The sequence below is a fragment of the Natator depressus genome, chromosome 13 (genome assembly GCF_965152275.1).
Source record: "Natator depressus isolate rNatDep1 chromosome 13, rNatDep2.hap1, whole genome shotgun sequence".
In the NCBI taxonomy this organism is placed as follows: Eukaryota; Metazoa; Chordata; order Testudines; family Cheloniidae; genus Natator; species Natator depressus.
The window spans coordinates 32,139,138-32,166,339 of record NC_134246.1 but is presented as its reverse complement, the minus strand read 5'-3'; the positions used below and the strand labels follow the sequence as shown (position 1 = coordinate 32,166,339).

General features: G+C 63.0%; 1 protein-coding gene across 1 annotated transcript; it reads right to left on the bottom strand.

Annotated features, from left to right (window-relative positions):
- Nucleotides 1-1,037: 1,037 nt before the first annotated feature.
- Nucleotides 1,038-26,262, bottom strand: ARHGEF40 (Rho guanine nucleotide exchange factor 40). The gene is made up of 22 exons (XM_074970462.1): nt 26,181-26,262; nt 22,933-23,130; nt 19,730-22,040; nt 18,501-18,618; nt 17,936-18,041; nt 17,345-17,422; nt 16,766-16,882; nt 16,457-16,555; nt 15,896-16,023; nt 15,279-15,405; nt 14,739-14,867; nt 12,806-12,958; nt 11,536-12,305; nt 10,900-11,140; nt 10,525-10,611; nt 7,178-7,411; nt 6,465-6,635; nt 5,528-5,705; nt 4,705-4,809; nt 4,193-4,423; nt 3,711-3,814; nt 1,038-2,130 (listed from the first exon to the last, which is right to left on the bottom strand). Exons 1-22 carry the CDS (start codon nt 26,199-26,201, stop codon nt 2,035-2,037), a joined length of 5,802 nt encoding a protein of 1,933 aa, XP_074826563.1. The 5' UTR covers nt 26,202-26,262; the 3' UTR covers nt 1,038-2,034.
- Nucleotides 26,263-27,202: the final 940 nt, after the last annotated feature.

Here is a 27,202-nt window from a genome sequence, read left to right as displayed (position 1 = left end):
TTACAAGCAGGTTAGACAAACACCTGTCAGGGATGGTCTAGATAATACTTAGTCCTGCCAGCAGCACAGGGGACTGGACTAGATGACCTCTCACGGTCCCTTCCAGTCATACGATTTTATGGAGGCTGGGGCGGCTCTGGCACGCCTGGATGCTGGCACACAGCTGGGTCCTGCAGTGGGACTGGCCACAGCACGGGAACAGAGACAGAGACAGCTGCCGGCAAGGCTTTATTAATATGCAGGATATAAATGGCCGGGAGTCTGTACAGCGACCGGCTTCCTGGCTCCAAATGCAGTCACCCCAGCCCCTCCACCCCATAGTTGGGGGAGGCCTCAGTGCCAGGTCCTGAGGGCATGAGGCAGCAGCCTTCCAGTATACCTCTCACTCCTAGGCCAGGCCTCACAGGCTCCTTCTTCCCTGGCAGCTGCAGCCCCCACTCCCGCCGGCCCAGCTCCCTCAGTAAATATATTGTATATTATATACTCCTTAGTACTTGTATAAAGCTCCTGCCCCAAGAGCTGAATCCCCATGATGCTCCAGTCTGTCAGACAGAGAATTTCCCACAATGCTCTAATCCCTGAGCACAGAATGTCCCATGATGCTCCAGTATCCCCAGGATGGAATGTCCCAGGATGCTCCAGTCAGCCAGGCACTGAATTTCCCATGATGCTCCTGTATCCCCAGCAGGGAACATCCCATGATGCTCCAGTACACCAAGCACAGAATTTCCCATGATCTTCCAGTCGCTCCCAGCACAGTGTCTCACAATGCTCCAGTCCACCAGCCACTGAATTTCCCACAGTTCTCCAATCTCCCCAGCAGGGACTGTTCTATGATGCTCCAGTCTGCCAGGCAAAGACTTCCTGTGATGCTCCTGCCCCCGGCTGATGGGGCTGGGTCACCCCAGGGCCCTTGTGGCTGCCTTGCAGTAACCCTGGTGGCTACAGCTGCTTCGGAAGGGGAGTGGTGTGGACCTGGGCACGTGAAGAGGTTGTGGCACATGGAGTCACGACTGGGTGAGACAGGGATCAGTGTGTGCGTGGGCATGTGAAGGGGTTGTGGCATGTGGAGTCACGACTGGGTGAGACAGGGATCAGTGTGTGCGTGGGCGTGGGCATGTGAAGGGGTTGTGGCACGTGGAGGCACGGCTGGGTGAGAGGGATCAGTGTGTGCATGGGCGGGTGCACGTGAAGGGGTTGTGGCATGGCTGCGTGAGACAGGGATCAGTGTGTGCGTGAGCGTGGGCACGTGAAGGGGTTGTGGCACGTGGAGGCATGGCTGGGTGAGACAGGGATCAGTGCGGGCGTGGGCACGTGAAGGGATTGTGGCATGTGGACACATGGCTGGGTGAGACAGGGATCAGTGTGTGCATGGGTGTGGGCACGTGAAGGGGTTGTGGCATGTGGACACACAGCTGGGTGAGACAGGGATCAGTGTGTGTGTGGGCGTGGGCACGTGAAGGGGTTGTGCCACGTGGAGGCATGGCTGGATGAGACAGGGATCAATGCGGGCGTGGGCACGTGAAGGGATTGTGGCATGTGGACACACAGCTGGGTGAGACAGGTATCAGTATGCACATGAGTGGCAATCCTCGTGGGGTCTGTGCACATGCACAGGGAGCTCGGTGAGTGTGCGGGGCCACGGGTGGGCACACTCGGGGTCCATGAGAGCAGGGTCCTCGTGCTAGCCAGGTGCTGGTGCTGGGGCAGTCCCAGGCCGTACTAAGGGTGCAGCTATCACTGCCCTTCTAGCCCCAGGCCAGCCCCACTGCTCTGACGCCCAGGCCAGACGGGTTTCCTGCCCACACCATCACTGTCTTTCCCCTCCCGGGCCATGGGGCACTGTGCCCTCCACTGATACCAATCCCCCACCCCACATCGTAGCTACAGGGCCCTAGTAGTCCCATGAAGGGTAAGGGGAGGACCCATGGGGCAGTGGCTGGGGGTCGTCTGGTGGCTCCATGCAGTGGGTGGGGAGGGGAGGATCCGTGGGGTATAGCCTGTGGGGTGCGGTGCCAGGGGTCTGCCAGGGGCTCAGACTGTCCTATTCCTGGCGGCCCCAGGGCTCCGATCCTGCCCCACGCAGCCACGAGAGGCAAACAGCTTCCTGTGCAGGCTCCAGACCCAGCTCTGGGGGAGAGAGAGAGCAGGGTGAGTGCCAGGGAGGGGGGGAAAGACACACGGGGGGGGGGGGGGGAAGACACACGGGGGGGGGACAGACACACGGGGAGGGGCAGATGGTCAGCGACAGTGGGGGGCAGACGGACACGAGGGGGACACGGGAGGGCAGACGGACACAGAGTGGGGGAGGAGGACTAGACAGATGGACAGACGCAGTGGGGAGGGGTGGGTGCCCCACTCGTGTGCTGAAGCGGGGCAGACAGACACACAGACTGACGGGCGCCCAGGGGGCATCCCAGCCGCTGTACCTCGGCACCAGGGTCAGAGCGGGGTCGCCAAGTCGGGGGGGGCGTGGCCGTCTCTCTGGCAAACAAATAAAACACCATTTGTGAGGGTGCCAGGATCACTGTGGGGAGGGGGAGGGAATGGGGCTGGGAATGTGAAGCGGGGGTCAGGGTTGGAGATGGTGAGGAGAGAGGGTATCCCTGGGCCAGTGTGGAGGGTGGAGCTAGGGGTAAGGGCATGGGCGACAGGGTGGGGGTGGGAAGGTTGGGGGGTGCCTTGGTCCCATGTGGGGAACACAGATGGTGGCAGAAAAGAGCAGACTGGTTCTGAAATGGCAACCCCCAGAGCAGCCCCTCCCCGGGAGCCAGCAGGCCTGGGGCCCTGCTATGCCCAGGCCTGCGGCAGAGCAGGGCAGGACTGGTGCGGGGGTGGAAATGGTAACCGGCCCGGGGCCCCGCAGTGCCTAGGCTTGGGGCAGGGCAGGGCAGGGCTGGGGGTGAAGTGGAAACATAACCGGCCTGGGGCCCCGCAGTGCCCAGGCTTGGGGCAGGGCAGGGCAGGGCTGGGGGTGGGGTGGAAACATAACCGGCCTGGGGCCCCACAGTGCCCAGGCTTGGGGCAGGGCAGGGCTGGGCGGGAGGGAAACAGTAACCGGCCTGGGGCCCCGCAGTGCCCAGGCTTGGGGCAGGGCAGGGCAGGGCTGGGGTTGGGGTGGAAACGGTAACCGGCCTGGGGCCCCACAGTACCCAAACTTGGGGCAGGGCAGGCAGGGCTGGTGCGGGGGTGGAAACGGTAACCGGCCTGGGGCCCCGCAGAGCCCTGCCTGCAGTGCTGCCCATCCCCGGCCACTTACCAGGCAAGAAAGTAATGCCCCCCGCACTCCTGTGAATTCAAATGCTCCCAGTGCTCCCAGGAAAGATGCCAGCCCCTCCCAGAGAGCACAGCCAGCCAGACCGCCCACCAGCCAGCCATGCACAGACAGACACACAGCCAGCTACGCACAGACAGCCTGACAGAGACAGCCAGCCCGTCACGCACAGCCAGACATACAGCCAGCCTACCAGCCAGCCCTGCACAGACAGACTGAGCCAGAGAGACACACACACTGCCAGCAACATCCATGACCAATGGACGACCGACGGCCGGTCGGACCCTGCTCTGCAGCACAGCCCCCACTTTGGGCAGCTCTGAGAGGGTGAAGTGAGGTGACAGCTGAGCCCCCTGGAGCCCCGAGAGCTGAGATGGGGATAGAGACAAAGACAGACACCTGCCCCACAGCCCCTGCTGTGCCCCCCTGTACTCACTGGCCGGCGCTGCACTGGGGCAGAACCCCCTGGCGACTCTGCCCACCTGGGGGATGGCTCCCCCAGAGCCGGAGCAGCTCCTGAGCCAGTGGCTGTCTCGGACGCTGCAAGAGAACCATCGGGGTGGAGGGTGAGCCCAGGGACCCATGCCTGTGCCCGCCCAGACGCATTGCTGGGCATCACCACAGTGATTGGGCTACAGACCACAGAGCCATGTGTCAACAACAGGGACCAGCGTTGCCCCAGCAGCCTCGGTGTGGGGGAGAGGCAGAGACCCCCCCACATGTCTCCCACAAAGCCAGCCCACCACGCACTGACTCCACAGAGCCCCAAACCCAGCCATCTATTTGAAGTTGCCACACCTCCCTGAATGCCAGGTGCCAGCCCTGTGTACCCTCCCCATGGAGCCAGCTTTCCCCCCACGGTTCCACCGAGCTCCCCAGAGACACCACCCCTGCAATCCTCCCGTCTTGTGGGCTCACCACGGGGGATGCGCTTGACGTCCAGCTCCCACTCCTCCTCCTCCAGGTGGCCTGGCAGCGAGCAGGCCCCAGGGGAGCGCCCTGACGCAGGGGACACAGTGCTGGAATCGCAGATCAGGCCCAGGGGGGCAGGGCTGGGGCGGGGGGACGACGTGGCGGCCGGCGGGGAGCATGGGGCCCCGGCCCAGGGGCTGAAGGAAGAGACGGCCACAGAGGCACGGGTGCGGGCAGCTGCAGAGAGAGGGGATGAGAGAGCACCAGGGAAGAGACCCTCCCGAGCCCACAAAGGAGACACCTCTCTGCTCCTAGAGACAGACTGCTCCCCAACCCTGCCCCCAGAGAGACAGCCTAAGGACCCCTCCCCTCCCCAGGAGACCCCATCACCCCTGCTGCTCCCAGAGTCCCCCCTCTCCGAGAGACTCCCTGCTGTGCCCCCAAGACGCTCCAAGAGTGACCCTGCCATGCTGACAGCCCCACACCCCACGGCACCCCCGCAACCCAGCCCCCCTCACCTCTGCCTGTGAGCAGGCTGCTCAGCAGGGCCTGGCTGGGGCTCTGGATGCTGACAAAGGGCTTGTCCCCGATGCCCATGGAGACCATCTCCTGGGTGCGCAGTTCTGGGCAGGACACACAGAGAGAGACTGTCACAACGGGGCCACGTGCCCCCAACCCAACTGGGACCATCCCCCAATCCCATCCCACCGGGGCCACTCCCTGACCCATCCCCCTCCTTCCCCATCACAACGGGGCCCACCCCCCAGTTCCATCCTGCTGGGGGTCACTCCCTCCATCCCATCCCCCTCCTCCTTCTCTACCCCATCTCAGCAGGGCCCACCCCCAAATCCCATCCTACCTGGGCTACTCCCCATCCCATCCCCCTCCTTCCCCACCTCATCATAATGGGCCCACCCCCAAATCCCATCCCACCGGGACCATTCCCCATCCTGTCCCCCTCCTTCTCCACCCCATCACAATGCGCCCACCACCCCCCAATTCCACCCTGCAGGGGCCACTCCCTCCATCCCCATCTCAGCAGGGCCCATGCCACCCATCCTCTCCCCTGCCTTGTCACAAGGCCCACATGTGTCCCCATGCATTACACCAAGGGCCATGTCCCCCCACCAATCCCATCCTTTCATTTTGCCATGCTGGTGCCCGTGTCCTCTTGCTTCCCCCAACCCATCACAATGAGAGCTACTCCTTCCCCCAATCCTGACACGCCAGAGCCCATGTACTCACCCCACAACCTCATCCCTTACACCTCATCTCATTGCAGCCCCGGATCTCGTCCTACCTGTTCTCCCCATTCCTGCCCCCCATACCACCTCCGCCTACCCTTGCTGAGCGTGGCCTGCCTCCACAGCAGCTGAGCCACGGCGCTGGTCCACTTGTGCTTCACCTCGGGTGAGGAGGCCTGCAGGGTGTAGGCCTCACGCAGCTTGCGACGCCGGAACCAGAGCTCGAATCGCAGCCCACTCTCCCCGATGTTCTCCGTCAGCCCCATATCCGCCGTCTGGGGGGCGGACAGCATGGCCAGGAGGTGAGACACACCTTGAAGGCCTGTTTGCAGTGCAGAGGCGGACCCATGGGGGAGGTAGTGCTGGGGGAGGAATCCTATGGGGCAGGGCAAGTGGTCCCCTGGGGCAGAGTGGGATGAGCCAGCACACCTCGAAGGCCTGTTTGTAGTGGGGGCAGATCCCCTGGAGTGGAACAGGATGGGGTGGGGCAGGGATCCCATGGGGCGGGGCAGGGCATCTGTTTGCAATATTGTGGTAGGGGTCCCATGGAGTTGGGCAGGGCAGTGCACCCTGAAGGCCTGCTTGAAGTCCTGGGAGAGAGGGCCCCATGGGGTGGGGCAGGGCTGGGGGAAGGGGTCCCATGGAGTGGAGCAAAATCCTATGGGGTGGGGCAGGGAAGGAAACCTATGAGACAGAGTAGTGCGGGGCAGGGGGAGATCCTACTGAGTGGGGCAGGATCCCACTGGGCAGGAAAGAGCAGGATGGAATAAGGCAGGGGCAAGAGATCCCACGGGGCAGGGTGGAGTCGGGGGAACAAGGCAGGGGCAGGTGATCCCATAAGGTGGGATGGGATCCCATTGGGCAGGGCAAGGCAAGGGGATGGGATCCCATGGGGCAGGGCAGAGCGGGGGGAACAGGGCAGGGGCAGGAGATCCCATGGGGCGGGGCAGAGCGGGGGGAACAGGGCAGGGGCAGGAGATCCCATGGGGCGGGGCAGGGCAAGGCAGGGGGATCCCATGGGCAGGGTGGCGCACCTTGTAGGCCTGCTTGTAGACGTAGACGTCCAAGCCGCCCTCAGTGCCCTTGCGCTTGCTGAAGAGCAGCAGCTGCTCGAAGAGGAAGACGTGCCGATGGCACTTGCGGCGCCCGCGCAGCACGGTGAACTCGTCCCGGTGCAGCAGCTGCCCCTGTGCCTTCAGCTCCAGCTGTGGGGAGAGGAGACGCCGCGGGCAATGGGCAACCTCCCCGGGCCAGGCTCGCCACCCCCCGGGACGGAGCAGTGCACGCTGGGAGAGCCCCCGGCCGCCCCCTCGGGTAGGGACGGAGCAGTGCACGCTGGGAGAGCCCCCGGCCGCCCCCTCGGGTAGGGACGGAGCTGTGCACGCTGGGAGAGCCCCCGGCCGCCCCCTCGGGTAGGGACGGAGCAGTGCACGCTGGGAGAGCCCCCGGCCGCCCCCTCGGGTAAGGACGGAGCAGTGCACGCTGGGAGAGCCCCCGGCCGCCCCCTCGGGTAAGGACGGAGCAGTGCACGCTGGGAGAGCCCCCAGCCGCCGCCTTCTCTGCCCCACCCTGGTTAGGGATGGAGCAGTGCATGCTGGGAGATCCCCGGCCACCCGCTCTGGTAGGGACGGAGCAGGGCATGCTAGGAGAGCCCCTGGGGTCCCATCCCCCCAGGACAGAGCAGTGCATTTTGGGATGGCCTCTGGGCAGAGCAGTGCATGCTGGGATGGCCCTTGGCTACACTCACCTCACAGCCCCGGATCTGCTCCATCGCCAGCAGGTTCCTGCCGTGCTGCACCTGGGACTCCAGCAGTTGCTGCGCTGCCCGCAAGGCCTCGCGCTCTGTCGCCTGCTCCGGGTCCGTCTCCTGCAGCAGCTCCTCCAGAAAGTGCCCATAGTGCTCCAGCTGCTCCAGGGGCCTCTGCAGGGCACTTGCCAGCGCCGTGTCCTCCCAGGGACCTTCTAGGCTGCTGTGTGCCATCTAGGGGGAAGAGAGGAGCTGAGCACAGAGCCCACAAGCTGGGCTACTGCACCATCACTGGGGCTTCCAGATCCCAACAGCCGCCCAGACCAAGGAACAGAACCCACAGATCCTAGCTCCCAGACCCCAGCTCTAACCACTAGACCCCACTCCCTTCCTAGCACCAGGGCTAGAACCCAGGAGTGCTGGCTCACAGACCCCCCTCGCTCTAACCACTAAACCCCACTCCCTTCACAGAGCTGGGGATAAGGACATAAGAACACTGGGTCAGACCAATGGTCCATCTAGCCCGGTATCCTGTCTTCTGACAGTCGCCAGTGCCAGGTGCTTCAGAAGGAATGAACAGTACAGGGCAGTTATTGAGTGAACCATCGCCTGTCACCCAATCCCAGCTACTGGCAGTCAGAGGTTTAGGGACACCGAGAGCATGGGGTTGCATCCCTGACCACCTTGGCTAATAGTCATTGATAGACAAGTTCATGGAGGATAGGTCCTATTCTTTTTTTAACCCAGATATGTTTAGGCCTTCACAACATGCCCTGGCAATGAGTTCCACAGGTTGACTATGTGGAGTGGGAATAATTACTCTCTTGTTTGTTTGTCTGAAACCTGCTGCCTATTAATTTCATCGGGTGACCCCTAGTTCTTGTGTTATGTAAATAACACTTCCTTATTTACTTGCTTCACACCAGTCATGATTTTATAGACCTCTATCATATCCCCTCTTAGTCGTCTCTTTTCTAAACTGAACAGTCCCCGTCTCTCTAATCTCTCCCCATATGGAAGTTGTTCATTACCTCTAGTCATTTTTGTTGCCCTTCTCTGTACCTTTTCCAATTCCAATATATCTTTTTTGACACAGGGCAACCAGAACTGCACGCGGTATTCAAGGTATGGGTGTACCATGGATTTATATAGTGGCATTATGATATTTTCTATCCCTTTCCTACTGGTTCCTAAAATTCTGTTCGCTTTTCTGATTGCCACTGCTCATTGAGCGGAAAGTTTCAGAGAGCTATCCACACTGACTACAAGATTTTTCTTGAATGCTAACAGCTAATTTAGGCCCCAACATTTTGTATGTAGAGTTGGGATTATGCTTTCCAAAGTGCATTACTTTGCATTTATCAACATTGAATTTCATCTGCCATTTTGTTGCCCAGTCTTCCCATTTTGTGAGATCCCTTTGTAACTCTTCACAGTCAGTGTTAGACTTAGCTATCTTGTGTAGTTTTGTATCGTCTGCAAATTTTCACGTCTCACTGTTTACGCTTTTTTACAGATCAGTTATGAATATGTTGAACAGCCCTGGCCCCAGTATGGATCCTTGGGGAACCTGCTATTTACCTCTCTCCACTGTGAAAACTGACCATTTATTCCTATCCTTTGTTTCCTGTCTTTTAACCAGTTATTGATCAATGAGAGGACCTTCCCTCTGATCCCGTGACAGTTTACTTTGCTTAAGAGCCTTTGGTGAGAGACCTTGCCAAAGGCTTTCTGAAAGGCCAAGTACAATATATCTGCTGGATTCACCCTTTTTCCACATGGTTGTGGCCCCTCTCAGAGAATTCTAGTAGATTGGTGAGGCATGATTTCTCTTTACAAAAACCATGCTGACTCTTCCCCAGCAGATCATGTTCGTCCCGGTGTCTGATCATTCTGTTCTTTACCTACAGTTTCAACCAGTTTGCTCAGTACTGAGGTCAGGCTTATCGGCCTGTCATTGCCAGGATCACCTCTGCAGCCTTTTTTAAAAAATTGGCGAGACATTAGCTACTCTGCAGCCATCTGGTACGGAAGCTGATTGAAATGACGGGTTACAAACCCCAGTTCCTAGTTCTGCAATCTCACATTTGAGTTCCTTCAGAACTCTTGGGTGAATCCCATCTGGCCCTGGTGACTTATTGCTCTTTAATTTATCAATTTGTTCCAAAACTGCACTGCTACAGGCTGGGGACCGACTGGCTTAGTGGCAGTTCTGCAGAAAGGCACCTGGGGATTACAGTGGACAAAAAGCTGGAGATAAGTCAAGAGTGTGCCCTTGTTGCCAAGAAGGCTAACAGCACATTGGGCTACTTTACTAGGAGCGTTGCCAGCAGATCGAGGGAAGTGATTATTCCCCTCTATTCAGCACTGGTGAGGCTACATCTGGAGTATGGCGTCCAGTTTTGGGCCCCCTGCTACAGAAAGGATGTGGACAAATTGGAGGGAGTCCAGTGGAGGACAACGAAAATGATTAGGGGTCTGGGGCACATGACTTATGAGGAGAGGCTGAGAGAACTGGGCTTATTTAGTCTGCAGAAGAGAAAAGTGAGGGGGGATTTGATAGCAGCTTTCAACTACCTGAAGAGTGTAACAAAGAGGATGGAGCTCAGCTGTTCTCAGTGGTGGCAGATGACAGAACAAGGAGTAATGGTCTCAAGTTGCAGTGAGGGAGGTCTAGGCTGGATATTAGGAAAAACTATTTCAGTAGGAGGGTGGTGAAGCCCTGGAATGGGTTACCTAGGGAGGTGGTGGAATCTTCATCCTTAGAGGTTTTTATGGCCCTGTGATGACAGGCCCAGCTTGACAAAGCCCTGGCTCGGATGATTTATTTGGAGTTGGTCCTGCTTTGAGCAGGGGGTTGGACCAGATGACCTCCTGAGGTCTCTTCCAACCCTAGTCTTCTGTGATTCTATGAAAACCTCCTTTACTCACACCTCAACCTGGGACAGTTCCTCAGATTGGTCACCTACAAAGAATGGCTCAGGTGTGGGAATCTCCCTCACATGCTTTGCAGTGAAGACCAATGCAAAGGATTTGTTTAGCTTTTCTGAAACCTCATCTGCCTTGAGTGCTCCTTTAGCACCTCAGATGTCCAGTGGCCCCATTGATTGTTTGGCAGGCTTCCTGCTTCTGATGTACTTAAAAAAGATTTGCTGTTCGTTTGTGTGTCTTTTGCTAGTTGCTCTTCAAATTCCCTTTTTGGCCTGTTCAGTTATACTTTTGCATTTGATGTGATAGAACCCAAGAGTCCTGAACTCCCAGCCCTGCCTGGCCTAACCACTAAACCCCACTCCCCTCCCAGAGCTCTGAGCTTCTCCATGGGAAGATGCAGGCAACACAGATAGTACCTTGTTGGCAGCTTGCTGAGAGGCCAGTGCCGCTTGGAGCTTCTGCCAGTTCTTCACGTAGAGAGCATAGAGACTGAACTGGTCCGCCTGGCGCAGAGAGTGATGGGGGAATTAGAGTCAACTTCAGCTTCACCACCTCCCCACAGCACAGGGGACACGGGGGAGACACAGAAGGGCTGGGCCAATGCAATTAGAGCACGAACCCAGGGCAGATGGGCTGTGGCTCCTGCAGGGGTCTACTGGCATCTCCTAGGGAAGACGATGGGGGTGCCAGTGAGCAGCACTCATGCCTTGGGTGGGGGGAGGTGCCTGGGAGAGGGGAGTTCGGGAGGGAGGGTGGGGGTCCCCAGATGGGTCACGGGGCTGGACACTCACATATCGCAGGAAGCAGCCCCCTGCACGGAGTGGGTGGCTGGCGCAGCCCTGCAGCTCCTTCAGGAAGTAGGCGCGGTGGAAGCCCAGCAGCCGGTCGCGGGTGCCCTCCAAGGCACTGCACTCGCGTCTCAGCTCAGGGGGAACCTCCTGGCATCCCGACGCCAGGGGCAGCGACTCAGCCAGGCAGCCCAGATACTCCTGCTCCGAGGCAATCAGCTCTGCCACCAGCCTCTGCTGGGCACTGGGAAGGAGAGGGGATGGGCATCAGAGAGGGGACCTGTGCCCTACCCTGCGGGTGCTGATGAGCCTCCCACCCTGGGGCACTCCTATGTGCCGCCCATGGGTCACCCAGCCCGGTGCTCCCCTCAATCCCATGGGCGACAGCCGTCCCATGGGTACTGATGGGTCCTGCGCCACAGTGCCCCCCACACCCTCACAGGTGCCAATGGGCCCTCCCCCCGATGGGCACCAACAGGTGGTGCCAGGGTGCACTTCTCTCAGACGGGGCAATGGGTCCCAGCCTGTGGGGTATTCAGGTCCCAGTGCGTATGTGGGGTGGCAGTTAGGGGTGGGGGCAGTGCCCAGAAGCCCCAGGTCCTGGTGTGGCACAAATATCCCTCCTCCAGAGCGACTCACCCCAGGCGGCGTTTCCGCTCAGTGCTGGGCGTGCCCCCCCACGGCGCCTCGGCCCTCTGGGCACTGCTGCGGACCAGCATCACGTGCTCCCGGGGCGAGCAGGTCCGGTCCACCACCTCCTGGCTGCTCACTTCCAGCCCGCGGATGAGGACACTGGGGCGGGGAGGGCTGGGGCCGGGCTCGCTCAGTGCCCTCTGCGTGCTGGGGGGACCCCTGGGGGGAGGCTGGCAGGGGGGCAGTGTGCCCAGAGGCAGCGTGGGTGCCTGGAAGAAGGCAGCGGTGGGGGTGCTGGTGGGAGGGGGGCTCCGCTCTTCGTCGCTGTTCTCCATGGGGTCCCTAGGGGATGCCAGTGAGTGGCAAGAGGGCACCTCACACAGGCCAGGGGAGAGGCTGCCAGGCGGGGGCAGCAGGCAGCTCATGCTGCGGGAGGAGCCCAGGCTGGTGTCCAGGCCCCTCGTTGGGCGCTGCGGTGAGCAGGAGGTGCTGGTGCTGTCAGCACGGCGCCGGGGCGGGGGCCCAGTCTGCAATGCCACCTCCAGCCGCCGCTGCAGGAGACGCCCCAGCTCCTGGCAGCGGGACCGGCAGCGCCCCAGCTCCCGCAGCGCCCAGGGATTCTGCACTGCCAGCCCACGCATCTCCTGGAAGGCGCTGTCCGAGATCTCGCCATGCTGCTGGCAGTACCGGCCCAGCGCCCCCAGCACCACCTCCGGCCCTGCGCCATCCTCAATGGCCGACAGGCGCCGGACGCCCTCCAGGGCCCAGTCCTGAGCCTACGAGAGAGAGCAGGAGAGACGGGGTGAGAGTGTTGCAGGCCAGGGAATGACGCAGGGGACAGGGAGCGAGGTCAGGGGGACGCAGGCCAGGGGAGACAGAGAGACGGGGAGCCGGCACCAGGGTCAGAGTGATGCAGGCCATGGGGGATGGGGAGCTAGCGGGGGGAGAGCGGGGAGGAAGAAGGGGGGCGGGACTGGGAGCCAGGGACAGGGGAGATGGGAAGCCCTGCAATGGAAATGGGCAGGAATGACAAATGGACCCAGAAAAATCAGCCCCCCCCCACCGCCCAATGTGTGATGCTGCCCTGGGGGTGTCCACACCCGCCTCTGGCATGGATAGCGGGGCTGGGCTGCCTCTGATGTGGGGTCGGCTCCCCTGCCAGGAACACCCCCCTGGGCTGAACTAAGCTGGATGCTAAAGGGGAAAGGAGGGATGGGGCAGGCACAGACAGACAGACAGACAGACAGACAGAGGGAGCACGCCGAGCGGCTGGCACCTGCTGCAGGAAGCGGTGCAGCCGCAGGGCATTGTGCATGGTGTGCGCACAGCTCTCCAGCCGGCGCGCGAAGCTCTCCAGCTGCTGCCCCTCAGGGGCCAGGACCCCGTCACCAGCCAGACGCAGAGCCTCATGCCCCCGGGCCAGCCATTCCTGGGAGAGAGAGGAGGAGACCCTACGCTCCAGACACCCGCCAGCACAGAGTGCCCCACGGAGCTGATGCCCCTCAGACACAATCCCCGCCCAGTCCCATATGGAGCACCCCATAGAGCACGTGCCCCCCCCCAGTATAGAGCCCCCCACAGACCCAATGCACACCCCACAGCATAGAGCCAATGCTCCCCCACCCTTAGTATGGGGAGTCCTGAAGAGTCGATGCACCCCCAGCCCCATATGGAGCATCCCACAGAGCCCATGTCCCCCCCAGTATAGAGCCCCCTACAGACCCAACGCACACCCCACAGCATAGAGCCAATGCCCATCCACCCTCAGTAAGACATGCCCTGCAGAGTACATGGAGCCCCACAGACCCAAACGCACACCCCACAGCACAGAGCAACTGGACAGCCAATGCCCGCCCACTCTCAGCCCAATGCCTGCCTACCCTGCGGAGCCGATGTCCCCCAAATACGATGCGCCCCACAGAGCCGACACCCCCCCATCACAGAACGGCACGCCCCGCAGAGCCAACGCACCCCCCACCCTCAGTAGGGCACGACCCGCAGAGCCAACGCACCCCTCACCCTCAGTATGGCACGCCCCGCAGAGCCAATGTGCCCCGCCAAAACAGCTCACCCCGCAGAGACGAAGCAACCCCCCCACCCTCAGTATGGCGTGCCCGGCAGAGCTGACACCGCCCACACGCAATACATTGCACCCTGCAGATGCAATACACCCCCACTCATTACAGCGTGCCCCGTAGAGCTCAGGCTCCCCCACCCTTGGTATGGCACGCCTTGCAGAGCTGATCTGCTCCCCCTCAATATGGTTCACCCCGCAGGGCAACCTCCCTCATTACAGCGCCCCGCAGAGCCTACGCCACCCCCCCAGTACAGAGATCCCCGCAGAGCCTACGCCAGCCCCCCAGAACAGAGAACCCCGCAGAGCCTACGCCACCCCCCAGTACAGAGCGCCCCGCAGAGCCTACGCCACCCCCCCCAGTACAGAGAACCCCGCAGAGCCTACGCCACCCCCCAGTACAGAGCGCCCCGCAGAGCCTACGCCACCCCCCAGTACAGAGCGCCCCGCAGAGCCTATGCCACCCCCCCCAGTACAGAGCGCCCCGCAGAGCCTACGCCACCCCCCAGTACAGAGCGCCCCGCAGAGCCTACGCCACCCCCCAGTAGAGAACCCCGCAGAGCCTACGCCACCCCCCCAGTAGAGAACCCCGCAGAGCCTACGCCACCCCCCAGTAGAGAACCCCGCAGAGCCTACGCCACCCCCCCAGTACAGAGCGCCCCGCAGAGCCTACGCCAGCCCCCCAGTACAGAGCGCCCCACAGAGCCTACGCCAGCCCCCAGTACAGAGCGCCCCGCAGAGCCTACGCCAGCCCCCAGGACAGAGAGCCCCGCAGAGCCTACGCCAGCCCCCCAGAACAGAGAGCCCCGCAGAGCCTACGCCACCCCCCAGTACAGAGAACCCCGCAGAGCCTACGCCAGCCCCCCAGGACAGAGAACCCCGCAGAGCCTACGCCAGCCCCCAGGACAGAGAACCCCGCAGAGCCTATGCCACACCCCCCAGGACAGAGAGCCCCGCAGAGCTGGCACCCCCCGGTATGTAGTGTCCCACAGAACCAGGCCTCCCAGTATGCAGCGCCCCACTCACACTCTTCTCCTCAGGGTCCCAGCCCCCAATTCCACCCACATGGGGGTGTGTACCTGCAGATCCCTCTGTGCAGCCCTCACGTGGGGAAGGGGGCGGGGAAGTGTCTCACCTTGGCAAGGGTGTGAAAAGCCTCAAACTTCGCCAGCTTCTCCTCCACGGTCAACAACGAATCCCCCACCCCCATGGGGGTGAATCCTGCCAGCGCCTGCTCCCCATGGTCAGCCAGCCAGCCCACCACCTGCCAGGACAGAGGGTGAGAGCAACAAGAACGGGCAGGGGGGCAGGCATGTGAGGGTCAGCACCCCAGGCATGGCGGGGGAGAGGACATGGGGGCTGCCAGACTGCTGGGCATGGGAGTTGGGAGGGAACCTGGGAGAGGGGGAACAGAACCCCTGGCACAGGGGTAGCAGAGGGCAGGGAAGGTTTCGGTGCCAGATAGGGAGGGGCACATGGGGGAGGTGTCAAAGTGCCAGGCATGGGGTAGATGAGGCATGTGGGGGCAGCATGCAGCAGACATGGGGGCTGTAGGTGGGAGGGGATGTCACTGCTCGGGGCGTGGGGTGGGGAGGAGAGTGAAGCACAGAGCAGCACAGTGTGGGGGGGCAGTGAGGGGGGAAGGTCACTAGGGGAGGTAGCAGAGGGGTACTACCTGTGTCATCTGCCGGCGGCTCCTCTCCTGCTCCAGCTGCCCCAGGCACCGATTGCTGAGCTGCACCAGCCTATGAATGGCGTCGTCCACCTCCTGATACAAGCTGGCAGCCCTCGTGGCTTGGCCACTGGGCACGGGAAAGGATGTCAGTCCCTGCCCCACGCGCCGCCCCTCGTGCCATACCACTGCCCCATGCGCCGTCCCCCTGCCCCATGCACTGCCCCCTCACTGCCAGCCCCACGCTTGCCCAGCCACCCCTACGCTGCCAACTCCATCTAGCAACTGCCACACCCTGCCAGCCCCCCACACTGTGGCCTGGGGACAGCAAATAGCGTGTCACTCCCTGCCTCTCACATCACCATGCCGCCAACCTCGTCCCCTGCCCCTCCTCCCTCGACCCCGCTCTGCCAGGCCACAGGGTATGGGGCAGCTTCGCAGGCCAGCGTGTGTATAAGGCGGGCGGAGACCACCTCTCCCAACTACAGTGGGAGAACTCTGGCACAGGGGCCATCCCCCAGCATAGGTTGTCGGGACACACCCCGTGTAGGGCCTGATGCCCTCCCATTGTGAGGCCTGGTGTGCCCTCCCATCCCTTTGGGATGTGGGACAGGTGTCACCTGCAGGTCCCTGATGAGGACAGTTGAGCCAGCAGGGACCCCCCACTGCTCTGCAACTCCAGCAACCGTGGGTCTGACAGCAGCTTCTGCATGGCATCCTTGTGTCCGGAGATCCGCACAGAGAGCGCCTGCGGGCACATACCAGTGAGCAATACAACACCCCCCTGCACAGCCAGCCTGCCCGGCCCAGAACCTCTAGCCCAGCCCTGCCCAGCACCCCCTGCCCAGTCAGCGCCTGGCCCAGAGCCCCCCGAACAGCCAGTCCAGCCCAGAGCCCCCCGATCAGACAGCCTGGCCCAGAGTCCCCTGATCAGCCGGTCGGCCCAGAGCCCCCTCAGGAATGCCAAGGGGGCCCTGCAGGGGCTGGAGAGTCACATGGGGAGAGCCAGGGAGGCGTGGAAGACTGTGTGGGAATACAGGGTGACAGGAGACTTGTAGGGGGAAGGGAGGACAGCTGCAGAAGGGCTGGGGAGCAGGAGAGTCATGGGAAGGCCAAGGGGCACCGAGCTGCAAGGGGACCTGGGGTTGGGGGCAGGTGAGCTGCATGGGGGTGTCATGTACCTTGTCGCTCTCAGCCAATTCTGATGCCTCCAACTTGGTACTGGCCACTTGCACTGACTGGATCACGCCCTGGCAAAGCCCGCAGAGCCGCTCCAGGGCCTGCAGGGAGAGACAGCGGGCAGTGGGGGGGACACAGACCCCTGGAGGAGATGGCAGGAAGAGGGGCTGGGGCTCAGTCAGGGGTACTGCGGTGGGGAATGTGCCACCCCTGGTTAGTGGGAGGTTGTGTGACATGGGGTGCTGCAGGGGGCAGGGGTTGTGGAGGTGTTGGGGTGCTGGAGGGTTATGGGGGTCACTCCTAGCTCTCACCTGGCACATCTCCACCCACTGGGTCTGCGAGTGCTGCAGGGTCCCACCTAGAGTTGGCTGCAGCTGCTCTGGGTCCACGAACTGGGGCAGGTCGCTTGGGGAGAGCACAAGTGCCTCCTGGGGAAGGGAGCAGGGCGTCACCAAGCAGGGAACTCCCACTGCCCCCCCCAGCCAGGGGAAAACCTGCCACCCCTCTGCTCCCAGGCAGGGAAACCCCTCCTATTATCCCCCCTCCAGGCAGGGAACCCCCTCCCATTATCCGCCCCCCAACAGGGAACCCCCTCCCATTATCCCCCTATGACAGGGAATTCCCCCCACACACCCCCTCCCAGCTGTACCTGCCAGGCAGGAAACCTGCTCCATTATCCCCCTCTGGGCAGGGAACCCCCTCCCATTATTCCCCCCCCCCCGCCCCCAACAGGGAACTCCCTCCCATTATCCCTCCCAGGGCAGGGAATCCCCCCACACCCTCCCAACTGCACCTTCCAGGCAGGAAACCCCTCCCATTCAGCACTCTCACTCTGGTCCAGGTTCTGTCAGTCCTTCCTATCCCACCCCTGACCCCCTGGCACCCCCTACCTGAATGAGGGGCAGCTCCTCATGGCCCACCAGTGGGGCCAGCACCAGCAGGCGACTCACAAGAGCTGGTGACACCTCCTGCAGGGCAAGAAGAAATCAGGCTGCCACCCCAGTGCCCAGGGCAGGGGGATGTGTGTGGGGCAGGTAGGGGTCACAGTTGTTCTTTGGAGTCCTTGCAGGGCTGGCAGCAGGGTGGGGAGGGGCCATGCCAAGGTGCAGGCAGTGGGGGGAGCTTTGCACTGTTGGGGGGTGGGGAGGAGTCGTGGGGGTAAGGAGCAGCATGGGGCCATGTGGGGGGCGGTGCAGGCTGCCGGCAGGGAGCCATGCGCGGTAGGGCAGGGCAGGAGGAGCAGCAGGTACCCTGTGGGAGGCAAGCAAGGGGTGGGGAGGGGTCATGGCAGGGGAAGCTGGGTGGCTGTGCTGGGTCCTCGCAGGACTGGCAGCCGTGCAGGAGGTGGTGAGGCAGGGCTGGGCTCTGCAGGGGGGCTGGGGCGCAGTGCAGTGCTGGGAGAACCAGAGAACCATTAGAGGGAGTAGGAAGGGGGTATGCAGGTGGGGGGCAGTGTTGGGGGGGTCTGTCTGGGGCAGTACCTGCAGCTCCTGCAGGGCTGGCAGCAGTGCAGGGGGGTGGGGGGACAGAGCCCGCCCTTGCCGCAGATCCAGCAGCACCGTCAGCCCCAGCTCCTGCTGCTCCTTCCTACAGGGGAGAGGACAGTGAGGGGTTAATGGGGTGAGAGCTCTCACCCCCGTAGGAGATGAGGGAGCAGAAATGGGGCGAGGTGTGTGGCATGGGGCAGTTGTGGGGGTGTATGGAGGACAATGTGGGGTTGGTGTAGGGGATGTGATGGCCTGGGGGTTTATGTAGGGAGCATGGGGGATGGTGTGACAAGTGGGGATGAGGGTGTGGGGGCTGTGTGGAAGGAGCTAGTGTGGGGGAAGATGTGAAAAGTGGGGGGACATATGTGGGAGGACTGGGGTCTCCCTGTTGGCATTACCTGAGCAGCGAATGCAGGTATCGCAGGGCTTGCCTCAGCTCCCCATGAGCTGGGAGGAGTTGGCGTAGGGATGGGGAGGGTCAGCAGGGATCCATGTGGGGGGGGGGTAGGGATGCAGGGGGATGGATGTGGGAGGACGGGGGTCTCCCCGTTGGTGTTACCTGAGCAGTGAATGCAAGTATCGCAGGGCCTGGCTCAGCTCCCCCTGGGCTGGGGCTGGCTCCCCTGGGGGCTGGGGGGTGACGGTCAGCAAGGCCCTTCCCATCCGGTCTACTCCGCCTGCAGGGGCAAGGCAGGGTGAAGGAGACTGTGTGCCTGGGCAGGGCCTGTGACACCCTTGCCAGGAGCATGGCAGAGGGAGGACAGCTGTGGGGCAGCCCTAGGGCGGTGGGAGCGAGCAGTTCTATTCTGCGCTCCCAGAAGCTAGGCCAAGCAGGAGGAGCGGCTGCTTGGGGTCTTCCCTGCACTTGATGTGAGCTTGCAGGTGGCAGAAGGGAAGTTTCTCCCCCACAGCCCCTCCACAAAGGGGAACAGAGGATCCCAGAGGAAAACGCTCCTCCATGACCCCTACAGACCCCTCCCCAGTGCACTGCACTCTCCCTGCCCCCAGCAGGAACCCCCATCCCCGCCCCGCCGCCCTTGCTCTGTTCCCCTGTGGTGCCAGGCACCTAGCTCTGCCCCTTGAGAGATGCCCAGCTGTAGAAAACCCCTGCCCCAGACAACCAGGCCACGGCACTGAACCCAGCAGCAGCCTTTCCCTCAGACAGCCACTGCCTCCTTCCCGTGCCATGGCTCCCCACGAGGCCGCCAGCCCAGAGGGGCGTGGACAGCGCAGCGTGGCACAACCAGGGCTTGCAGGCTCTGTTCAGTTGCCCCAGTAGCTGGTGGCTGAGCCCTGTCTGTGACCCCTGCCGTGGGCCGCACGCACATTACCGTATCTGCCTGTAAAGGAGGGGCTGAGGCCAGGCTGCCTGGGAAGGGAATGGAGATAATGAACCCAGCAAGAAGCACGAGGGGGCAACTCAGGGCCCCCAGCCAAGGGGCTCCAGGCCCCGTGGGCACACATTCTGCCCAAGACCAAAGCACCTCTAGACCCCAGGACCTCCTAGCTCCCACCCAGCGCCCTCTCTGCTGGGCCACAGCCCATCCGGGCGTCGGCACTGGGCTTTCCTTGGCCTGGCCAGCTCCAGGACGACAGGTTTGTCCGGGCAGCTCCCTCAGCGCACTTAGGGTGACAGGGCACCGGGTCCAAGCGGAGGAGGGGAGTGGACCTGCATCAAGGCGACAGGAGGGATGTGAGGGTGGGGGTGCTGCTACACCAGGCTCTGGGGTGCCAGCCCTCCCCCGTCCAGGTGCCTAGCCGCTAACCAGCATAGGTGCGGGCACTCACCTGTCAGCTGGAAGATGCCTGAGCCCAAAAGCTCCCAGTCTACATCTTGTCCCACAGGGGCCGAGGTGGGGGGCAAGGATTCCACAGGGCAGCTGGTTCCTGCACCCCCCGTGAGGGGCAAAGCACTCTTCACAAAGGGGGCTGTGCCAGCACCGATGGCCTCCGTCCTCTCCAGGGATCTGGGGGCAGCCTCTTCCTCTGCGCCTGTGGGGACTGCATCCTCTGCCAGGGCCGCTGTGAGGACCCCCTGCCCGGGGCAGTCAGCACGAGTCTCTTCCTCTTGGCTGGGGGGGATGGCCCCCTCTCCTGAGGTGGGGGCAACGGGGAGTCTGGTGACAGAGGGGCTGTCTGGCTCTGTGCTGCTGGGGGGGACGCCTCCTTCTCCTGGGGTGGGGACAACGGGCAGTCCAGTGCCAGAGGGGCTGTCCCGCTCTGTGCTGCTGGGGGGAATGCCCCCTTCTCCTGGGGTGGGAGCAACAGGGGGTCCAGTGCCAGAGGGGCTGTCCCGCTCTGTGCTGCTGGGGGGAATGCCCCCTTCTCCTAGGGTGGGAGCAACAGGGGGTCCAGTGCCAGAGGGGCTGTCCCGCTCTGTGCTGCTGGGGGGAACACCCCCTTCTTTGGTGCTGGGGGGGACACCCCCCTCTCCTGGGGCGGAGGTAATGGGCAGTCTGGTGCCAGAGGGGCTGCCCTCCTTTTTGGTGCTTGGGGGGATGTCCCCCTCTTCTGGGGTGGGGACAACAGGGAGTCTGGTGCCAGCAGGGATACCCCCCTCTATGGTGCCAGCCGGGGCATCCCCCACCCCTGTCCCAGGAGACCCAGGCTCCTTCCAATCCACATTGGTGGGGCAGCCTCTCCCTCCCCACTTTCTCCTTCTGCGGTTGCCCTTGGCAGGCCGGTGCGGCAGCCCCGCAGCAGAGTCCCCAATGGCCCCTTGCTGGGGGCTAGTCCTGGCTCCTGGTGGCTCTGCTCTGGCTGACCTCAGGTCAGCACTGGAAGCCTCATGCTGGGGGCTGCTCTGCCTTGAAAGGCCTTGGCTCTGTGCCTGCTGCCCAGGGCTAGGCCATGCAGCTGGCCAGGCCGCCTGCCCCCCTCCCTCACTAAGTCCCTGCACCTCAGCCACAGTGCTGGGCTGGGGAGAGATGGCTGGGGTGCCAGGGTCCCTGCTCTGCTGTTCCTCCCTGAGGCTGCAATCCCCTCCTTTCTGCCTCTCCTCAGGGACCCCATCCTGCTGCTTCTCCTCAGGGTCCCCGCCCCGCTGCTCCTCCTTGAAGCTGGGATCCTCCACATGTTGCCCCTCCCCAAGGTCCTCAGCACGCTGCTCCTCCCTGAGGCTGAGATCCCCTTCCCGTTGCCCCTCCGGAGGGTCCCCACCGCGCTGCTCGTCCCCCAGACTGGGATCCCCTGCCTTCTCCCCAGTGTCTCCTCCCCACTGCCTCTCCCCAGGCAGACGCCCCCCTTTGCCCCGACTCTGTGCTGCCACTTTGTGTGCAGGGCCTCCCCGATCCTGCCCATCCCCCTGGCTGACCCTCAGCCCTCCAGTCTCCCCGTATGGCCTCTGTAGGTCCCAGCCCCGGAGGAGCCCTGCTTGGCCGGGATCTGCCCCCGGCCGCCCCCCTTCCCAGGTCCTGCGGGGCCGGTTCCTGGGCAGAGTCTCCTCCCGGCTGGGCTTGTGGTGCAGCCAGGCACGGTGGCGCCGGTTGCGGCCTTTGCCCTGGCCCTTGCGGGCGGGCAGGGTGCGGCTCTGGGAACTGGGGGACACTGGGGTTGGGGGGGCATCATGACGGGGTGGGCTGATTTCTAGGAGCTGCACGTACTCCCCCTCCAGGCCCCCACCCTCCGCCTCCTGGCTCTCCCCGCCTGAGTGGCGCCCGTCCCCAGGGCTGCGAGCCCCCAGCACCTCAGGGCTGGGGCCCGGCAGGCAACGCCGCCCCACCATGAAGCTGCCCTGGTGCACGAACTGTGGGCAGATGAGTTCGGTCCAGGGCAGGCGCAGCACCCGCTCTTCAGCTGCCAGCAGGCAATGCTCCAGCCGCCCGGCCCGCCGGTCTTTGTTGATGCCGTTCAGCCACTCGGCAGTGAAGAGGAAGGGGTAGGCGTCAGGCAGCACCGGCAGCTCCTGCACGCTGCGCCCGTCCGGCGACAGGCACTTGAGTACCAGGCGGGGGGCATGAGACAGGTAGGGGGCCACCTGCAGGTAGAAGTCGCCAGGACACAGCTGCTGCCAGGGCAGGGAGCTGAGCTGCACCACGACCTTCTCGTGCAGACAGAGCGGCCAGCCTTCGTGACAGAACACAAACCCGCTGTACTGGGCCTGAGGGGGGAGAGGGACAGAGTCAGGGGGCAGCCCAACCTGGGGCACCCGGTCCTGCGCCTGCGAGGCCAGATGCGCCCCTCCACGCGCTGGGCCTGGAGCCGCAAACCGCTCCACACACCAGGCCCACAGACAGACAGACAGACACCCCTCCATGTGCTGGGCCCACAGACTGACACACACCCCTGTATGCACTGGGCCTGTAGCTGCATGCCCCCTCCATGCACCAGGCCCGTGGACAGACACATGCCCCCTCCATGCGCCAGGCCCGTGGACAGACGCACACCCCCTCCATGCGCCAGGCCCGTGGACAGACGCACACCCCCTCCATGCTCCGGGTCCGCGGACAGACACACGCCCCCTCCATGCTCTGGGTCCGCGGACAGACACACGCCCCCTCCATGCGCCAGGCCCTCAGACAGACGCACGCCCCCTCCATGCTCTGGGTCCACGGACAGATGCACACCCCCTCCATGCTCCGGGTCCGCGGACAGACGCACGCCCCCTCCATGCGCTGGGCCCACAGACTGACGCACACCCCTGCATGTATTGGGCCTGTAGCCACACATCCTCTCCACGCACCAGCACACAGACAGAAGCATTCCCCTCCATACGCTAGGCCTATGGACAGACACCCCTCAATGCACCAGGCCCACAGACAGATGCACGCCGCCTCCATGGGCCAGACCCACAGACAGATGCCCCTCCACCTGCCGGGCCTATGGACAGACAGACGCCCCCTCCGTGAGCTGGTCCTGTAGACAGACACATGCCCCCCCATGCATCAGGCCTGCAAACAGACACACAACCCTCCATGCACCGGGCCACACCCACACTTTTGCACACATTGGGCCAGATACACATTGATGGACAGATGGAGGGACAGACTCACACAGGCCTCCTGTTGAATGCGTGCCAGGATGTGCTTGGCCGGTATGAGGAACTCAATGGTGTAGTGCAGGGCATCCTCCCGGTACGTTCGCTCCACCACCTCGAACACCTGCCCCAGCAGGGTGGGTGCTGTGGCCGCAAAGGGCGGGTACAGGGCCGAGAGTGTGTTCTGCACACAGTCCTCCACTGGCTCGGGCTCCTGCGGGGAAGGGCAACACAGCACTGCCCTAAAGACTAGTCACACTCCTCTCCTAGCTCAGAGAGAGGACTCAGAAGTCTTGATGCACAGCTCCCAGGCCCCCTGCTCCATCCCACTAGACCCCAGCACCTCTCAGCTCAGAGAGAGAACCCAGGAGTCCTGGCTCCCAGATCCCCAGCTCTAACCCGCTCCTCTCCCAGACCTTGCCCAGCTGAGGCCCTGAGGTGTGGGAAGACATTGTGCAGCGCGTACTAAACAGCCCAGCTCACGTTATGGGCCAGGGCCCTGCCCACACAAGGGTGCCAAGCCCAGTCCAAGCTAGCCGACAGCGTGAGCACAGCTGGGCTGGGCCAGGGAGCCGAGCACAGGCCCCTGCACCAGCTGCAAGCCATTAACGGCGCTGAGCTCATTCCTTCCGCAGCGCACAAGGCCAGGAAACTGCCATGGGGAGGGGAGAGCTCTGTCTAGACTCCGCTCCTCACACCCCATCAGCTGGCACCGGTGCCAAGTGAGGGCGGGGACCAGCCCTCAGCATCTATCTCCAAGTCCATACCCAACTCAGAGGGGGCCTGCCCCCACACAGACATCACCTCAGCCCTCTGCCCCCCACAGAGCAGGCACTGGTTAGGGTTGGGGAACTGGCCCCTGGCCATCTATCCCCATCGCCATACCCCGCTCAGGGCAGGACAGCCCCACAATACCCCAGTCCCCTGCTCCCCACAGCACTGGCCAGGAGCGGGGGAATTGGAGAGGGAAATCGCTACTGTAGACAGACACATGCAACTTCCCAGTGCTGCGAGCTTCCTTGTGACAGTGCCCAGCTGGAAACTCTAGGCAATGCGAGCTACCCCACGCAGTGCCCAAATGGAGACCCTTGTGCTGCAAGCTTCCCTGTGACAGTGCCCAGCCAGGGACCCCTGGGCCCAGGGCGATCCCCACCACCCAGCCCCCACCAGGGTGACTCCCTATGAGACAGACAGACACGCCCCATCCAGTGCCTCCTGTCCAACTCCTGTCCAAACACAGCTCACAGGAGTGTCTCCTCCCAGCTCTTGACATTCCCTGTGTACAGGACGGCGCAAGGACAACCAGAGAATCCAGGGAGAGACATGGGGGGGGGGGGAGACTAGGAGCTGGGGGAGGCAGATGGACCCTAGATAGCCAGAGAGTCCTGGCCAGAAGAGGGGTGGATGGGGGGTACTTACAGAGCCCTGGCTGGGCAGAAGGGGTAGAGGGGGACTGGAGTGCTGGAACAGTTTTTATAGTGGGGACGCTGAGAGCCATTTAACCAAACTGTAAACCCAGTATATAATGGAAACCATTTTGAGCCAGAGGGTGCGGCAGCACCCCCATAACCCCTAGTTCCAGCACCAATGGAAGGAGACACCCGGGAAACCCTGTCCGGCTGAAGAGATGGAGGGGTGGCACCCAGGGAGCCTTGGCCGGGAGGGGACTGGATGGGGGATACCCGGGGAGCCCAGGCCAGTGCTGGGTGGGGGATATCCCAGGGGTCCTGACCCGGTTAAGTTGGATGGGGAGTAACCAGGGGCCCTGGCCGGGCAGGGACTGGGTGGGAGATACCCGAGGGGCCCTGACCAGGTTAAGTTGGATGCGGGGTATCCTGGGGCCCTGGCTGAGAGAAGGAGGGGTGGGGGTTACCTGGGGGGCCGTGACTGGGAGGAGGCTGGGTGGGGGATATCCGAGGGGCCCTGACCAGGTTAAGTTGGATGTGGGGTATCCAGGGCCCCTGGCCAGAAGGAGGGGTGGGGGTTACCCGGGGGGCCCTGGCCGGGAGAAGGAGGGGTGGGGGTTACGGGGAGGGGCCTGGCCAGGCAGGGACTGGGTGGGAGGGTATCCAGGGGACCCTGGCAAGGAGAAGGAGGGGTGGGGGTTACCCGGGGGGCCCTGACCAGGTTAAGTTGGATGGGGGGTACCCGGGGGGCCCTGGCTGGGCTGGGGCTGGGTGGGGGTTACCCGGGGGGCCCTGGCCAGGTTAAGTTGGATGGGGGTTACCCGGGGGGCCCCGGCCAGGTTAAATTGGATGGGAGGTATCCGGGGGGGGGGGGGGGCCTGGCCGGGCGGGAGCTGGGTGGGGGTTACCCAGGGGGCCCTGGCCAGGTTAAGTTGGATGGGGGGTACCCGGGGGGCCCTGGCCGGGCGGGAGCTGGGTGGGGGGGGCCCTGGCCAGGTTAAGTTGGATGGGGGTTACCCAGGGGGCCCCGGCCAGGTTAAGTTGGATGGGGGGTACCCGGGGGGCCCTGGCTGGGCGGGGGCTGGGTGGGGGTTACCCGGGGGGCCCTGGCCAGGTTAAGTTGGATGGGTGTTACCCAGGGGGCCCTGGCCAGGTTAAGTTGGATGGGAGGTATCCGGGGGGGCCTGGCCGGGCGGGGGCTGGGTGGGCGTTACCCGGGGGCCCCGGCCAGGTTAAGTTGGATAAGGGGTACCCGGGGGGGGCCTGGCCGGGCGGGGGCAGGGGCTGGGTGGGGGTTCCCCGGGGGGCCCTGGCCGGGCGGCGATACTGACCATGGCGCACCCCGTGCGCTCCCCGTGCCGGGCGCTGGGGCTCGCCCCGCCATGGGCCGCAGCGGCTCGGTCCCGCTAGACGCCTCCGGCCACCGGGCTGGACTGGAGCCGCTCACGCAGGACGGGGCCCCGCCAAGGGGGACGCCGAGACGCAGGCGGCGGCGGGCGGTGCCGGGCAGCGGACCCGAGCTCCGCGCGACCGAGGCATGCCCAGACCGGGACCCCCACATAGCCCCAGTCTGCCCGGAACACCCCTAACCTGGCCTGGGGCCCCCCGAACCCGGATCGGCTCCCCCGTGCACCCCTACCACTGGAATAACCCTGACTCCGCCTCGCACCCCCAATGCGCCCCAAGCCAGGACCCTCCAGCCCAACTACCTGGGGGCCCCCAAACCCACTGCGGATAGAGCCCACCAAGGGAGCTCCCAACCCTTACCCCCCTCCGACCCCCTACAGCCTTGCATGGGAGCCCCATAACACCACCCTGGGGAAACCCTCCACAGCAACTTCGCAAGAGGATCCCCTACCTGTGGGTAGTCCCTCCTCATCCCTGTCACCCATAGACCCTGCCGGATCTAGGGATCCCCCTCCCAACACACACCCTGTCCTATCCAGGGACACCCCCCCACACACCACACCCAGACTCAGAATCTTCCCCCTCCCCAGACTAGGAATTCCCAGCCCCCACCCACATCCCATTTCAGGCAGCTGTAAAAAAACCCCTTGATCTATTCTCTGGCCCTACCAGAAAACGTTGCCAGGGAATGTTTCCCCAGGGTACTGCCCCAAAGTTGGGGCCTGTCTCCCCTGGGACCTTCACCCCTCAACCAGGAGACCACATAGCTCAGACCTCAGAGGGAAAAGAATCTGGAATAAACTACAGGAGACGAGAGTAGCAGGAGCATGTCTGAGTGGCAGATGTAAGGAAGTGCCAGCTGAAGTAGTTGTCTGTTCAATGCAGCCTGACACCATGTTCCAGCTTCTTGCTGGTGCGAAATACATCACCTGAGACTTGCTCCCATCCCTGGGTGAGAAGGGCAGAGGCACCCCGCTGAGGGACAGGGGTCCAACTGAAGTCGCTTAGTGCTTTGCCTCTGAGTTTGGCCCGGTCTGTGACTTGAATCAGTAAACAGCTTATGGCGTCTGTGCGGTGGTGGTGGTGGGGGGGTCCATTTAGAGCAGCCCTGTCCCTGGACAACCCAGAGAAAGCCTGGGCCCAAGAAGGCCTGTTGACAATGGAGACGCAACTGTCACAGAAATGTGACAACGTGGGAATATTTTGTAAATTTTTTATGAGTCCTGTTTCTGTCTTAGTTGTGCATTGTTACCCAGTGAGTGGAAGGGGGCTGTTTGCTCTCCAAGCAGGCAGAGATAGCAGTGTGGGTATCACCTAGCTATCTGGGCCTTAGTCTCCATATCAATGGAACCGATAACTAGTCTTAGACTTCTTTGAAGATACCACAGATGGCAAAGGTGCCATTCAAGCTACCATTATGGTCTGCTACTAGGAGAGTAATAATAGGGACCAGTCCCAGCCTGAAATGCTGTC

What these genes read in the sequence shown, in the direction of transcription:
- ARHGEF40 (XM_074970462.1), bottom strand. Translation starts at nt 26,201, where the DNA reads ATGAGGAGGGACTACCCACAG. An exon ending in TCCTCATCAGGGACCTGCAG is followed by an intron (nt 15,406 to 15,895) that starts GTGACACCTGTC and finishes TCCCGTGCCCAG; the next exon opens with TGGCCAAGCCACGAGGGCTG. An exon ending in GCAGGCCACGCTCAGCAAGG is followed by an intron (nt 4,810 to 5,527) that starts GTAGGCGGAGGT and finishes TGTCCTGCCCAG; the next exon opens with AACTGCGCACCCAGGAGATG.